At 40.5% G+C, this 17541-nt stretch overlaps 1 protein-coding gene across 6 annotated transcripts in view; it reads left to right on the top strand.

Moving 5' to 3' along the window:
* kiaa0586 (KIAA0586 ortholog) overlaps positions 1 to 8300 on the top strand; it is a 42924-nt gene extending 34624 nt beyond the window's left edge. For 5 of the 6 annotated variants that reach the window (XM_050061908.1, XM_050061907.1, XM_050061909.1 and 2 more), the window contains 4 exons: positions 791 to 950; positions 1544 to 1680; positions 1822 to 1855; positions 8015 to 8300. In XM_050061908.1, the coding sequence (XP_049917865.1) occupies positions 791 to 950; positions 1544 to 1680; positions 1822 to 1855; positions 8015 to 8166 (483 nt within the window). In that variant the 3' untranslated portion in view covers positions 8167 to 8300. Of the gene's footprint in view, positions 1 to 790; positions 951 to 1543; positions 1681 to 1821; positions 1856 to 3258; positions 3388 to 8014 lie in introns of all 6 variants that reach the window. The other variant, XM_050061910.1, reaches the window with a different exon arrangement.
* Positions 8301 to 17541: the final 9241 nt, after the last annotated feature.

Genomic DNA, 17541 nt, shown 5'->3' with positions numbered 1-17541 from the left:
CCTCGGAGCAGAGGATAAGATCAGCTGCTATATAATAGAGACTGTGAATGATTGTTTTTGCCATGTCATTAAGTGCTGCCAACACGAATCTTATATGTCAGACTACAGTCGGATGCTGTTGTATTACATGTCACACCCTTCACACCTCTTTTGCCAGCAAAAAAGGCGTGCTGCCTAAAATCACACACTGGAGCGGCATGATCCATCCTCACTCATGAACAAGACCCGAGATACTTGAACTCTGTCGCTTCTTGAACCCTCACATATGGTCATGAGCTCTGGGTAGTGACCTAAAGAATGAGATCGCAGATACAAGCAGCCGCAATGAGTTTCCTCCGTGGCGTGTCTGGGCTCAGCCTTAGAGATAGGGTGAGGAGCTCGGACATCAGGAGGGAGCTCGGACTCGAAAGGGGTCAGTTTAGGTGGTTTGGGCATCTGATCCGGATGCTTCCTGGGCGCCTTTTGTTAGAGGTGTTCCAGGCACGTTCAACTCGTAGGAGGCCCCGGGGCAGACCCAGAACACGCTGGAGGGATTACATATCTCATCTGGCCTGGGAACACCTTAGGGTCCCCCAGGAGGAGCTGGAAAGCGTTGCTGGGGAGAGGGACGTCTGGGGTGCTTTGCTTGGCCTGCTGCCCCTGTGAGCCGGCCCCGGATGAACGGATGAATATGGATGGATGGTGCAGCTTGACTCTGCCCTCATTTTGCGCTATATAAAAAAGTGAACGCGACATAAAGAAGGGACGTTGTAGCGATCTCTGTGTAAACTGTAACCTGCTGTGACCTCAGGGCGCCTGGGGGAGGGATCAGGAGGAGGAGGTGAGCGTGGGTGAGGTGAGAGACGACTGGACCACAAAACCTCACAGAACTACAAATCCCAAGAGCTACAGCAAGAGTACAGCAGGCCAACGGGATCAAACCTCACCTGGACAGATCAGTCAGTGTGCAGGTACGACTGCCTTCAGACACAGCTGAGGGCTTCACTTCACACATTCATTAATGTCACAACATTTGAATATATATTTTATGTTCCATTAGATTCAGACTGTGTCTGCAGGTACACTGGTAGTTTTTAAACAGATTCTTTTCTTCTCTATGGAAACAAGCCCAAAAGAAGCGACGGATACATATATATATAGAAAGGTGATGTTTAGAGAGCAAGCCCAAAGAAGCAACTCCACTTTAGAAACAAGCCCATAAGCCAGGTCGGCTCATAAGCAGACCTGGCAACCCTGCAGCTTGTCCTCCTCACATTTCTTCCATCCTCCTGCGTGCTGACGTGGGACGTATCCCGCCTCTCATTGGCTGATGCTCTTTGTCAGTCGTTTCACACAGTTTTCTAGCATGCCAGATATCCAGTCCCAGTCGCAGACGAGGGGGCGACTTGCTCGTAGGCTTGTTCACACATGAGGACTCATCGTGGCAGACTATCTGCCGGCTCACCTCCGACCCAAGGTGGCTCTCAAGATCCTCTGCGATGTCAAAATCGCGGTGAAATCGTGTAATGTGAACTAGGCTTTAATGTAACCCTGTTTCTAACAGATGTGTCAGAGGGCAGTTTAGGAGCAACCAATCAGGACCTGACGATGGAGCCAGTCGGTACGCTGACCTCTGACCTCCAGACTGACCTGACACTGTCTCCTCCTCCACACCTGGAGGACACACACACAGCGGGACAGGTGACAAACTCACTGAGACACACACACTGAGACACTGCTTACTTAGTGAAGTGAAATCAACTGACTCTGTGTGTATGTGTGTGTGTGAAGTGAAATCAACTGACTCTGTGTGTATGTGTGTGTGTGTGTGTGTGTGTTCAGGTTGTTGCTGTCAGACCAATCCACAGACAAACAGGTAAGAAGCTCAGTGATGGTGTCCTTTTAAAGTAGGTCGTCCACATGCTTTTGTCCACACAGTGTTTGTATATGACCACCAGAGGGCGCTGTGTCTCCACCACTCACTGTCTGTCTGTTCAATAGTTCCCTTGTTACTGACTCATTCCATCAGTGTGTGTCTCTCCCAGTCAGTTCCACTGGTTTCACTGGTCAGGACTCAGAGATTCAGACTGGTCTCTGGGTGCTTTGATATTAACTTTGATTTATAGCAATAACTACTTGTATAGTCGTTTTATATATATATATGTACATAAAGCAAAGACACTCATTAAAAACACACACACACACACACGGTGAAAACATTGTGTATGTGTGTGTGTGTGTGTGAACAGCTCCACACTGACTGCAGCCGCTCTGTCACCAGCTCTCCATACATGGTAATGTTTATACTGACTGAGCTGCTTCAGTGTATTGTTACACTGTGTGTGTGTGTGTGTGTGTGTGTGTGTGTGTGTGTGTGTGTGTGTGTGTGTGTGTGTGTGTGTGCTAAAATAGTCTTCATTACAACAATAACAGCAGAGTTTCCTCAGATTTCATCAGTTATCAGCTGATATTTTGGTTTATTGGTTATAAATTCATCATAACTATGTTTCAGCTCTACTGTGTTATTTACATGTTGTGTGTCTTAAAGGGACAGTTCACCCCAAAATCAAAAACACATGTTTTCTTTTACCTGTAGTGCTGTATATCAGTCTAGATAGTTTTGGTGTGAGTTGCAGAGTGTTGGAGATATCAGCTGTAGAGACGTCTGCCTTCTCTCCAGTATAATGAAACTCAGCTTGTGGTGCTCAAAGCGCCATAAAACTATTTCAAAAATGACTCAGTCACTCAAGATAATCCACAGACCTTGTTGTGAACAGCTTCATGTAGGAACTATTTTATATCTACTGAACTACACCTGGCAACTGTGTCACCGCGCAGAAGGAAGCCTGCATTTACTCATGGACGTGAGGCTCGTGCTCGTGACAGTGTGAGATGTAAACTTTAATGGCGTCCTCGTCGGCTGAGCTGTAACTTTGGCCAGCTCAGTGGTGCTAGGTGAGCTAACAGAAGATGCATGCTTCCTTCTGTGTGGTGATACAATTAGTGGGTGTTGTTCAGTAGAAGGAAAATAGTTCCTACAAAGTAAGTGTAATGTCCCCACATGTCTCGTGAAGGAGTTTCAGGTCTGAAGAGGAGGACACGTGTTTCATTACTACACCATAATAAAAGTCAGGAAAAACTCAACATCATTTTACATAAATATTTTTTTACTTCTTTCTCTGTAAAGCAGTACTTCAGTCCTTTAATGGTGCAGCTGATGATGTAACTTTAGCTCAAATCTGACACTTAATGATAAACTACAGCTGTGTCTCAATTCAGGGGCTGCAGCCTTTGAAGTATGCGGCCTTCGCGGTCAACGTCGGCCACGTCCTTTGAAGAGCGCATCAGCCAAACCGAACGGTATCCAAAATGGGACCTGCTGCCCTTGATGAAAGAAGGAGTAATTTAGTAAGTTAGTCAGCCCTAAATCATGGACCCAGAGATTGTTATTATATATATATTTTTTTTTATTTGATACATGAGATGATTAACTGCCGGAGACACCGCTGTTTGATATATTTCAGGCTGATGGACTGTTTTCAGGTAAACTTATTAAATTAAGATTGTTTCAGCTGTGTGCTTTTAGCTCATAGTCATGTTAACAACAGTTAACTGTTCGCTAGTTAACAACTGTTAGTTAACTTAATATTTAATCGTCACTGGCGCGCAGTGCATCTTGGGATAGGCTGGGCCATGAAGGATTCATACATTGCATCCTCCAAATTCTGGGAAAGAGGGCTGCATTGCTCGGCCGCATTTGAAGGAGCCTTCAAAATGTCACAGTTTTGGTGGTGCCGATTTGACGCAATCGGTCTTTGAATACAGCCCTTCGAAGGCTGCAGACCCTGAATTGAGACACAGCTTGCATTTTAGCCTTTTGTAGCATAGTTAGCTGCTAACATTGGCCCAGAGGTTAATAAAGGAATACTTCAGCCACTAAATGATCATTTGTTTATCAGTTACTGACTATGTGTTCTGTTGAATTCATGGAGAAAACTTTGTTTTTCTGTCGTGCCTTCCACGGTGAACAGAGAATCCAAAAAAACTAAACAAATTTTCCTCATGAATTGAAGTAAACAGTGACCACGTTTAACAACAGAAAACTATAAAACCATCCGTTTACAAACTCTCACACAACTCGTGCAGTATAGTCCAAGTCTCATTTATCCAGTTGTACGCTCAGTATTTCACAAACACATGACTTTTACATAGAAAACTTTACTATTTAAAACTGATCTGAAAGTGAAACTTGTCTATTCTCTCTTCAAAGCCAGATGTCATTGATTAAAACACTCATTTTACCTCCCTGAACACAGGAGCTGCTGGTCTACAGCTGCCTCCACCAATTGTTTGTTTGTGTTGTGTGATTTTGGGCTATATAAATAATATTGGACTAAATCCAAATTAACCTTTAACAAATTAACCCAGAAGTTTTAATATAACTTTGCTGTTGTTAAATGTGGTCTCTGTTTTTGGATTCTCTGCTCACCGTGGAGGGAAAACTGATACACACGGTCATTTTGTGGGTGAAGTGTTCCTTTAATCATCTCCTCAGACTGATGTTTTCTCCCGAGGTTCAGCGGTCCGCTCTGCGCTGGGTGTAGTGTGTGAAGTGTGTGTAGTTTGAATGTAAACAGGAAGTAGCAGCATCAGTGGGATCAGTGTGTCTGGATGAGAGTCAGGATGTGGAGTCAATAAACTCACACATACACACACACACACACACACACACACACACACACAGATCCTGTACTGAAACAACACACAGTCAGCGATGTGTGTCAGTGTTTACTTTACACACACACACACAGGCAGGCTCTGTATTCTCAGCTGAACTGAACGTCTCTGTCACACACACACACAGGCAGGCTCTGTATTCTCAGCTGAACTGAACGTCTCTGTTGTGTTTAGAGATGCCATATTCTTTGGAAGAAAAAAAAACAGTTGTAACTGGCGCGTAGTGAATCTTGGGGTAGGTTCAGAGCCACGCAGGACTCCTCAGTTTCACCCCCCAAATTCAGGGAAAGAAGGCCTCGGTTTTTTTTGGCCACATTTGAAGGCGTGTTCGGGATGGGACAGCCTTGGCCCCTGTGACAAAATCGGTCTTCAAATGTGGTCATCGACTGCTGCAGCCTCTGAATTGAGACCCAGCTTGTGTCTCATTTATCACATTGTCATGATCTGATTATTAACTTATTTGATTAAAACCAGTTTGAGATGAAACACAGTGAAAGTACTTTAAACTGTGATCCACACGTGCGTGTACAAGTGTGTCATATCCAGGCATTAATACAAATAATCCAGAAGCATCACAGTGTTTTTTATGGTGTGAGAGAGTGCATGGATGTAAGTGAATGTCTGGTTGTCATGGAAACGTGTTAGAAGTTAAAGCAGGCGTGTTTGCCATCACGCATCAGCGGCCAATCTCAGAGCATGTATTTATAAGTGTGTGTGTGTGTGTGTGTGTGTGTGTAAAGTTGAAGGTCTGTCAGTGTCATCTTTGTCTCTGTGATTTGAACGAGCTCGGTAACCGTGACTACCAGCTAACGGAGGGACGTGTTGTTACTGTGTTGCCAAGGAGACGCAGAGAGCGATGAGAGCAACAGGAGGAGAGAGGTTTTTATTTAAAGGCAGGAATAACAGAGCAGTCTCATGCTCTGATTATTATTATTAATGTTATTAATAACCCAACAGACTGAACAGAAGTCATTTCTTCAGGCTGATCTGACATCAGATGAATGTGAGGATGAGGAGGGAGCAGCTGTTATAAGGTGACGTTACTGGCTGAACTGACATCAGTGTCCTGGTTTATTGAACTGGTTTTGTTTGAACATCAGACATTTTAATGACACTTCAGGTTTCAGTCTGTAAACTAAACATCTGGTATTTGATCATCTGATGAACTGATAATATTATTATTATTATTATTTCCACACCCAGTAGTCACAGATCAACATAATGATCAGAGCTTTTTCTGAACCAAACAGGAAATGTGCTGCAAAACTAAAACTAGGAGCTAGAAGAGGCTGAAAAGCTGCAGAGATGGAGACAGACCATTCTCTGAGAGTTCATCACTAACCAGAAACTGGGTTCCATCCACCTGTTTTTATTTTTCAAAAAGTACAAATAAGAAGAGTTTCCTGTGTGAGGTGTGACAGTAGTTTCGTGGATAAAAGCAGGAACAGGGTGAGTGAATAAATGATGACATACATGAGGACCTGAAACATGATGATGATGAACATGATATACATACATGAAATGTTTTAGCATGTTTTCCTCCACATTGGTATTGCACGTTTCTGCAAACCTCAGATAACGTTATATTTACGTAGCAAATACGTTGAAACTTTAAATTTCAACAATGCTGTGGTTAATGTGTGTTCAGATTTAAGTACAAAAATCTTTTGGTTATAGTTAAGAAAGGTCATGTTTTGGCTTAAAGTACCTGGTTTTGGTGGTACCGTCTCTGCTGGAAGCACAGCAATGACTCACTAAACTTCTGATCACACAGAAATTATTTTAGCAGGCACCTTTCTGTAATTGTTTTTAATGAGAGTGAAGCTTTGGCAAGATCGGTTGCCGTTATAGTTTAACAGCATTCGGAAAGACTTGGGAAACGTGGCGGGACAAGAACTAAAGTTAAGGCAGCGAAAGTCCCAGTAGGGAGAGTGGGAGTGGGGGATGGGTCCAACTTACTGTGACTTTCACCCGGGAGAGCAGTGTTCACGTCCTGTAAGATTATAAAGCCAAACCCTGTTCTTTTTTCCTAAACCTAACTATGTGCTTTTGTTTTTGAAGGAAAACCCTCTTTTTTAGGGTCTCATGTACCCACACAGATCTCTGTTTATCTGCTGACAGCCTCTCACCCTCAACCAGAGCTACAGACAGTACGCTCTGCCTCAACATGTCAGCAACTACACACTGATTACTGCAGGATAAATACAATAAAATAAATGGAAAGGTCAGGGTGAGGAGGTGATGGGGTGGTTGCCTGGCAATAATGAAAAGGTGCAGCAAGAGTTGATTTTTTTTACAAGTGGTATTCAATTTTAAAAAAAGAAAAAGGCAGTGCAATGAGCCTCGCGTTTTTGCAACCTGCAAAATGCTCTCTGACACGCTCTCTAAAAAGCAGCAGGTTTTGTTGTTTGTTGGTCATCAACAGTGGTCTGCAGCTTGGCAGGCGTCTCTCCTGGGTGTTACACCATCCACCGTCCTCTCGACCTCCAGGTGACAAAGTCAGCTCACTTTAGTTGTTAGTATGAAACGTACAAATGTAACGTATTTGTAGTTTGCAGAAATGCCAACATTTTCTCCTGGAAACTGAACTGGGTTCTCCAAGGTCTGAGCTTTTAATGGCACAAACCAGCTGTTTATATATACTCATATTCACGCAGCAGCAGTGGATTGGTTTTTTTGTTTTTTTTAATCCAGTTCAAATCAGAGCTGAGTTTGTGTGAAGCGTGATATGACTCCTGATAGTCAGAGTCAGTGTGAGAGGAGCAGACCTCCAACATGGCCGCTGGCTCCTCTCTGACTGATGTTTGTTCTCACAGTGAATCTGTGAGAACCGAAAACACACTGAGGTTCTCTGAGAGGAACCACACACTGAGAGCTGCTGGGTGTGTGTTTACTTACTCTCATGTTTCACACACACACACACACACACACGCACACACGCACACACACACACACACACACACGCACACACACTGAGCTCAGTGTTTTTACCCAAACCCTCCATCAGCAGCTCACACTGCCTCCATTCACACACTCTGACACTGTGTGTGTGTGTGTGTGTGTGTGTGTGTGTCAGTCAGTTACATCTATAAACTTCTCTTTCTCTCAGTTTGGTCTGTGGAGACTGACAGGACTGTAAACATGTGAACACTGATGCGTTCACAGAAGCTGTTAGAAAAGTTACTTGTGTTTTCTGTCTGGAAAGTGTTTGATTTATTATAATCAGCTGGTTGTACTTAAATGTAATTCACATTTAATGAGTAAATATAATCTACAGCTGATGTGTTTGTTTCTGCAGCCGAGCAGCAGCAGGGAGGAGGCGGGAGGGTGGACGTTCACCTGCTCTCCATCACACCACAGGAGGAAGAAGAGGAAGAGGAGGAGGAGGAGGTAATGGAGGAGGTCAGTGCAGCTGCAGACACAGAGTCCTCCTCTGATGATGTTTTCTAGGAAGAAAAGACAAACATCATCATCATCATCTTTATTCTAACAGGCTGATGATTTGATGATGTCACACTTTGCTTTAATAACACTGTTCAGTGTTGTCAGACTGTAAATACATGTTTTTAATAAACTTTTACTTTGAAATCTCTCTGCAGTCAGCTGTAATGTGTTTGTGTTTGTGCTCAATTTGTAATTGCTTCTTTGTCTATGATGTTATACATCAATGCGCTGTCCAGATGGCAGGCAGCTAAGTGGAGGCAAAGACTACCAACAATACACACATGACTATAATTTGCGCTGTTTACGGCTGTTGCAGCAGATAAAATCGGGGAAAAGCAAAAACCACCTGAAACCCCGAAAATAGTAAGATATAAAATGGAGAAGCAAAAAAAACGGCAGCAAATGTGGATCAAAAACCTTCGTCAGCTACGTCAAACATCAACAATAGTGTTGTGTTAAAAATGCCTTGAGTTGGATACAATTACAAACTTCTGTGGCAACGTCTACGTGTTTTTAGCCACAACTCAGGTTTTTGTTTCACCAGACCTCCTGGAACAGTTGACCTCGTAGGTAGGTAATATAAATTCGACACCAGTGATCATAGCATCCTTCTAAATGCATATCATAAGAGTCACATGATTGCATCATAGACTGTAAAAAATAATGGAAGTAGCCATCGTGACGTCACCCATTGGTTTGTGGACTGCGGTTTTGAAGCCTCGAGTTTGGCATTTTGGCCGTCGCCATCTTGGATTTCTGGAGCCAGACATGCAAATATTTGGACGAGAGGGTGGATCTGACTGAGGGAGCCACCGACTTTGCTGTGCTAAATTGCCGCTAACAAAGTTAGCTTCCATAACTCGAGGTAAACTTCAGAGGTAAGTTTTAAAGTCAATTTAGTGACGTTAGCTAACAGCATACATGTCCATATTTGGTAAATATTACATATAAGAGGAGTAACGTTAACCTTGTAATGTTATTGTAGCATTGGTTTAAGTTAACATTACAGTGTGTAGGTTAATGTTAAAGTGTGTGGTTAGCATAGCTGCAATAATACGGTGGTTATCATGTTAGTCGTCTCGATGTGCTGATCGCTCGAAAGCTAGCAGATGAAATTTAGCTAACTCAGTTAACGTAACATCACAAAACCGTTTTTGATTGTAGTATTCTCCCAGCTAAACAGTAACGTTACAATTTAATGGTAAGTCAGTGTGCGTTAATATTAATGTTCCGTGGTTAAGGTCAGTGTTTGTAGGCTCTTTTTTTTTTCTGCATGCAGGTCCTGTTCCTTTCAGTGTTGATGACAGTCGTCAAAAACATCTGTTGGAATGATTCTGTCTTTCAGCCTGTCAGTCAAAGTGGCCACGCCGTTCATTATGCAGAACTTTAAGCCTTAATAACAGTTGTCATGAATGATGAAATAAACCATAGACACCAAAACTGTTTCTGTACCAGGCTGTAAACATGTTTATTTTAGCTGTAAAGTTGGACATTTTAACATGGAGGTCTGTGGGGATTTGGTCTGTTTTGGAGCCAGCCTCAAGTGGCCAGTCAGCGAACTGCAGTTTTTGGCACTTCAGCATTGGCCTCACTCGTCAGCCGTGGAAGTTGCTGCTTGATCTCATTGGTTTATTTCAATAAAAACAGCAGAAGAAGAAGAAAGTTGTTCGAACCGATCACAGATAATTTGTGGCTTTGATTCATGCAGGTAAATAAAAAATAAAAAGTTAAGATGATTTTTTTTTTCTATGAAAACAAAACAGTTGAAGCTCTTTTTGTTTTGTGAGTTCAACAAAATAAACTCTCTGTACTTCCAACATGAAGGTCGGTTTATTATTTTCTGTGTCCTTATGAAGAATCAGACGGGTGGAGCTGCAGCGATCAGATCACCAGTCTCTGATTAATTTATCCTCGTTTCTGCTGTACAGACGAGAACTGTGGGAACATTAACTGTTCTCCTGCCATAACACACACACACATTCTTGTACTTCTATCTTTGTGAGGACCCTCGTTGACATAATGCATTACCTGACTCCTTACCCTGTGTATTCATTGACCTATTTATCTATTTTCTTATCTCATAAATCTCATCAGCAGTCGCCAGGTTATTTCTCCAGAGACCCTGAGGGACAGGAGCATCATTAATAAAAACAAAGTTTCAGTTGCCCCACATGTGCGGTGAGCAAGTACCCTCAGATTTTAGCCAAAATTTTAATTATTCTAATGTTGATGGGGCTCTTAAAACCCCTATCAGGGCTCATAGAAGGACATATTTAAGTATTCCCATGCTACCAGTCCCCGGGAGACCATGCCCCTCGAAGCTCTCTCTTGTTTTTTTAACCTAAACCTAATTCTCACCTGAACCCTAAAACCAAGTCTTAACCCTAAAACAGGCCTTTTAAAAAGTGAGGACCGGCCAAAATGTCCTCACTTTGCAAAAGTGTCCTCACTCTATCGCTAAAATGCAGGGGGGTTGGTCCTCACTATGTAGCATGTACAAGCACACACACGCGCACACATACACAGAGTGCAGAGAGCTGATATCAGCACACATACTGTCAGTGAAGCAGAAACACACACACAGTCAGTGTGTGTAGATAAGAGGATGATAAGCAGGAAGTGGGATTAGTGAAGCAGCAGGAGAGGCAGTGAGACTGATACCAAACACAACACATGCACATTTACACACACACACACACACACAGACTGAGTCCTGCAGGCTCTCATCAGCAGAAGCCGCAGCGTTTGAAGTCAATCTGACAGTTTTCATTCAGACGTGAAACATTCAGCATTCTGTGTGTGTGTGTGTGTGTGTGTGTGTGTGTGTGTGTGTGTGTCAGAGTATCGATCGGCCTGATTGATCAGCTCTCTGTGGATCTGTGAGTCTGTCTGATGATCGATATTCTCAGACGAAGGATTAAACTTTGTTCAGGTTTAACGAAGCTCCAGACGATCATCTGATCTCAGGCCTCAGGATACAACACACACACACACACACACACACAAACACACCTCCATGTATTTATAATTGATCAGATCATTAATAAATAATCTGTGTTACAAAGAAAAGAAGTCTGATTATAAAGAAAAGATCTTGTAGGTTGAAATGAAACTAAAGGTTTAATATTTTACGTTTTTATTTCAGTTCTGCAACCTAAACGACAAATATCAGTAACTAACCTGTAGTCAGTTTTCGTGAGAACTGAACGTCCGCAGACACGAGAAGAAATCAGATCCTGAGTGGAAACAAACACTGATGATGATGATGGTGATGAAGGAGTCCTTGAGCTGGTTCTGGACTCGTGGTGTCCCCTGAGGTTCCTGTGTGCATTAAATATCCATAAATATCTATAGAAGCTTTAAAGCTCTTTGTTTGTTATGAATTCTTTATCATCTCTATTGTCTTCACTTTATTTCTGTCCTCCGTGTTCGTGTTCAGATCTCAGATCAGCTTCAGTCCGTCAAAGATCTGAAGGATCAAACAAAGAAGAAGGAAATAGACTTGGAATGGTTTCAATTTCGGATGAATCATTTTCTTCATAAAACATCAGAAAACAGTTAAAAAGTTTCCAACATGACGTCTTCGCGTGTCTTTAAATGTCTGTCCAACATTTCAAAACACAAATAGATTCAGTTTACTGAGATAGAAACAGTCTTATCTCAGTTTATCTCGTCTTATCTACTCTTGTGTTGTATATCTTGCCTGATATCTTCATCTCTTCTCATCACTCGTCATCCTATTCCAACTCATCTCATCCTATCTCGTTTCACCCCATTTTACCTGATCTCATTTCACCTTTTTCCCTCCCGTCACATCTCATTTTGAGGATAGCTTCATCTCCTCTTTATCTTTTCTTGTCTTGTGTCATCTCGTCACATAGCCACTTATCTCACTTTATATCATCCTATCTCAAATTGTCTGGCCCCATCTTTTTCCAGCTCCTCTCATCCTATCTCGTCTCACCCCATTTTACATCATCTCTACTCACCCTTGTTCTCTCCTATCTCATCGTTTGTACTCCTGTGTTTTATTTGTAGCCTATCTAGTCTTATCTCATCTCATCTTCAGAGATTCAGTTTACTAAGATAGAAACCGAGAATCTTATCTCAGTTTATCTCATCTCATCTACTTGTTTTATTTCTTGTCTGATATCTTAATCTCTTGTCTCATCACACAGCATCTTGTCTAATTTTATTATCTTCCCTCAAATGATCTCGCCTCATCTTGTACTAACTCATTTCACCCTATCTCATCTCGTCCTATCTTGTCTCATCCCATTTTTTCCAGATCTCTTCTCACCTTGTTCTCACCCATCTCATCTTTTCACGTCTCGTCTCATCGCAAAGTGTCTTATCTTATTTTAGCTGATTCTATCTCAAATTATCTGATCACATCTTGTTCCAACTCATTTCATCCTATCTCATCCTATCATATCTCATCCCATTTTACCTATTCTAATTTGTTCCCTCCCATCACATCTCATTTTGAGGATATCATCATCTCATATCATCTCATCACACAGCGACTTTTCTCACTTTATCTCATCCTATCTAGAATCGTCTGGCCCCATCTTTTTTCAGCTCATCTCATCCTATCTCGTGTCAGCCCATTTTTTCTGATCGCTACTCACCTTTGCTCTCTTCTATCTCATCTCTTATCTACTCATCTCTTCTACTCTGTTTTATTTCTAGCCTGATATTTCATCCCATCTCTTCTTATCTAGTCTCATCTACTGTTTTACCTCATCTGTCATCACCTCATTCTCTCCCGTCTTATCTCGTTTTGAAGGACATCTTCATCTTTTCTTTTCATATCTCGTCTCATCTTTTCACACAGCATCTTATCTCACTTTAGCTCATCCTATCTCAAATTATATGGTCTCACCCTATCTCATCCCATTGCATCTGACCCCACTTTACATGACATCTCATCCTTATTTATCTCATCTCATCTCGTCACATAGCATCTTATCTCATTTTAGCTCATCCTATCTTTTCCTATCACAAATTATCTCAACTGATCTTGTTGTTGTTCATCTCGAATCCTCCCGTCTGATCTTACTGTCCTACCTCATTTTTTTCGTGACTTGGATTTTAAATATTCCAAAATAACTAACAAATGTTTTCACTTCTTTTCTTCTCTGCTTTATCCTCTCTCAACTGGCCTCATGATATCTTGTCCTCTCTCAGCTCGTCTCATATTTTTCTCATATCTTGTTTCATCTTCTTACTTTCAGCTCTTCCAAAATAAAGTTCCACTCTTCGTCTCTGGAGGTTTCAAAGCAGCTGCTCTCTTTTTCTCTTCTTCTTCTTTATCAATTCTTCAGCAGCTGCTGTGAAACTTTAATGCAGCAGCTGATGGAGAAACAAACGTCCATCTGAAGCGGAGGGAGTTCATCCTGCAGAGATATCTCTGACTCGATCAGACGTGTGAGGCGGCTGTAGGTTGAAAACCAACAGAGCGAGTCATTTTTTCAGTTCATGGTTTCAGCAGTGAGCTTATATTAAAAAATGAACATGAGTATTTACACAAAATAACTGGCATGATAATAATTTCCCTCTGTCATGAGTTCATCAGAAAATATAATGAATGAATGTTTTTCTGTCTGTTCTCCAGTGAAGCCTCTGATGATCCAGTTTAATCTCTTTATAAACTGAATGGAAACCTGAAACCTTTGAACCCTTCAAGGTTTTAACAAAAAAAAAAGTATAATCCTGAAGACTATCATCAAATCACACTCTGTTGACGATACGATATTATATGATACAGTATACCAAAGGAAAATTTGTCCCTAAATGGACAATAAATTTGTTTGTTTAGATTTTAATATATCTACATTCAGTAATTATCTCTCTCCAGTAGTTTTCATTGGTAGTGGCGGACTCCACCATGACTGTTCATTCTCCAGCTTCCGTATCAGAACTGGATTAATTTACTGCTAATGCTAACACAACATTTCCTCCTGCTGCTCCTTCACATTAAAACACTTCAACTGGCTTTTATTGTGAAGCAGCCACAGGAAACACAATGATTCTGTCCCTTACCCTACTACCAAACAAGACTTTTAGTTCACTTGATGTCAGTGGATCATTTTTTAATTAATTTGTTAGCGTAAAACTACAAGTTTGGAAAGTGAGGACATTTAATACTCTGCTCGTATGTCTGAGGGTTCAGACTGAGTTTAGGGTTAAATGGCGGCCTGCGGGCCATGAGCAGCTCGCCTCTTTGCTTCATTTGGCCCGTGAGTTATTTTCAGAATAATGTATTTCCTGTAGTGAACGCCAGGCGTCACTTTCACTGAATAACTTCCTCTGTAAGATTATTATCTGCTCTGATGTCTGCTGGTTTGTTTAGTCTCTCAGTGTGTGTGTGTGTGTGTGTGTGTGTGTGTGTGTGTAGTTTCCAACAGACGTCACCACTGAGCTCAGTGGAAACATCAGTTATTAAGTTATTAGAGTTTATTAAAGGGTAGAACTCACTCTGTATATGTGTGTGTGTGTGTGGGTTGTCATGGTTACATTTCTTAATCTTTAAATAATTTCAGAGAATCAGAGTTCACATTCAGCAGCTGTGAGCTGACACTGAACATCAACTAACTGACAGATTTTTGACTCTTTGATAGAAACACACTTAGCTGGAACTATAGACAGAATCACAATGTTTCTTTACATGAACTTCTCACATCACATACATAAAATGAAATGGTGCCAAACAAATGTTCAGACGCTGGTTGACCAGCAACTCCAGTGTTCTGCTGAGTAAGATAACTGTTTTCAAGGTGTGTTGATGTCAACTGAGAACCAGCTCTCCTGTACTATGACCTGACCTGACCTGACCTGGCCGAGAGGCGGCGACAGGAGGTGAGTCGATACACCACATACAAACACACAACTGCTGCAGTAACCAACAATTAACTGAAACATCACAGTATATATATACAGCAGAGATCTGTGCACTGTGGGAGGTTTGAATCTTCTGACCTGCTGTGATTTTTTTTTTTCTTCCATCACCAGGTAACACCAACAATAAACAATAATCTCTGTTGTCATGGCAACCCACCCCCACCTCCTGCAGCAGCAGCAGCAGCATCAGTGATCCAGTCAGCCGCAGACTTTTCTTCAGGTTTAAAGTCATTTTCCTGATCAGACACAGAAACTGAGCAGCTGTTTAAAATGCCAGACTGTCCCTTTAAAGCCTCGGGTGTCTCAGCAGATTAGAAACAAACTTTTCTCCTGAAATCAACCAGCTGAAGTCATAGTTTTAGATTAAAAAGTTCACTTACTGTGTTCACCTGGAGCTCTCACCCACATGCTCACAGACAGATTTTAGGAAGTCACAGAACACTTTGACATTAAAATAAAATCAGATAAATGTTCCCAGCAGCATAAGCAGAAGGAGGCGCTCTGCTCTCGGCCCCGCCCCCTCATTAACATACAAATGAAGTGTCGACCTCATTAACTCTTCACACACTAAAGACTCATTAAAACCTGCAATGACCCAAAAACCACACAAAGACACTGTGAAACAGTCTGTTCATTCAGCTGCTGGTATCTGTACCGAGGACAATTAAGACCAGTCAAAACGTCACCTGAGGCACACATACTGTAAACAGTATTATTATTAAATACCACGTAAAAAAAAAAATCATGATATATAGGCTACTGCAATTATTAATACTAAATATAGTATTAATAATTACTAAATATAAATCATTTTAGATTATAAAATATAAATTATTAAATAAATCGTAAACATTATAATAATAACAAATATTAATTATTTAATATAGTGTAAACAATTATTGTAATTACATATACTGGAAAATATTAATATAAATAGAATGTGAACATTTTTGATAATAATAAATAGAATGTAAACGTTTTTGTACTATTATCAGATGTACTGTAAAAACTAAAAATGTTTATAGTCACAATTGAAAATGACTCAACATGTTTTTGTTTTCATTTGTTCTCAATATTTTTTTGGTAAGATACAAAACATTTTTTTATAATTTGATTTCACTGATAATATTGATTTTAAATGTTATCAAACTAAAACCCCTCCACCACACTGCAGTGACGCTCAACAAAATAAATAAAATAAAACAAAAATGTAACTATTGTAAATAAGTAAAATTGGGAGAGAAAAAAATAATGATTTTGTATAAAAACTGAACAGTGTAGAAATATTTCCGCAGTCTGTTTTACATAAACACACATGAAAGTTTCCTTTACGGACAGTTATTAAACATGATTTATGTGTTAGGAGCTGACTGATGGAGGACTTTAGGACCTGAAAGAGGCCTGACACAGGAGGAGGCTCTGAGGGGCGGAGCATCAAGCTCACACTAATCAACACAATCAGACCGGAAGTTCTATTAATCAGCCCTCCAAAATAATATATGTTTTTGTTACTCTCAAAAAAACTGAATTAAGTTTTATGGCTGTAAAAAACAAGATAAATATCAAAATTCTTACAGACTTTTTTTTTTAGATTTGTATTATTGTTAAATAGAACAATAAAGTCCAGGATTTAAATTTTAATTTAATTTCATTGATTTAACCTATTTCTAACCAGGTGTGTCCCGCTGAGATCAACAATCTCTTACAAGGGAGATCTGGCCAATGTCTCTGATGCTCTACAAACCTTTATCAAAGCACAGAGACACATATTTAATGTCTGACCGAAGAAATATTAGAAAATGAAATTTAGAAAATACTAAAATTTAATAATGTGATTAATCAGAAAACCTCAAAACAAATTCCAATGAACAGATTTTTAAAATTTGTGTTCTGAACTAATGAGAGTTAATCAGAAATCTGAGTTCTTAATTAGACAGAGAGGACATCTCCCTTCAGTTAAGTAAGAAATATTGGAAAATGGGTGTCAAAAAAGTCACCAAATATTATTATATAAAACTGACACTACTTTAGTAAGTACTAAATATATAAGAATCAAAATAAACTCAAAGTACCAAAAATAAAAGTTCTCATTGTGATAATAATATATAGCATTGTATTATAATTATTGATGCATTAATGTGCAGCTTAAATGTTGCAGCTGTAAAGGTGGAGCTCACTTTAATCACTTTATATACTGCTACATAACAGAGCTCCTCATACATTATAATTTTATTGATTATATTTTTTATTAATTATCTAAATCTGTAAAGTAATTGAAGTTAAAAGATAATTTTACATTTGATCTCTTTTTTAAATCCCAGACGACAGAGTTTTTAAATCTTCACAGCCAGGTATCTTATTTTGAAGGTGACAACAGGAAGCGCAGGTGTTCGTTGCTGCTAACGTCACACAGCTCCGTGTGTGAGCAGCGTGCAGGGGGCGGGGTTTACTGGACTTGGTGCCGCTGTGGATGAGTGG

Source organism: Epinephelus moara, chromosome 14 (genome assembly GCF_006386435.1).
Source record: "Epinephelus moara isolate mb chromosome 14, YSFRI_EMoa_1.0, whole genome shotgun sequence".
NCBI classification, from domain to species: Eukaryota; Metazoa; Chordata; class Actinopteri; order Perciformes; family Serranidae; genus Epinephelus; species Epinephelus moara.
Note: the sequence above shows the minus strand (reverse complement) of the source record. Positions and strands in the feature narration are given on the sequence as shown.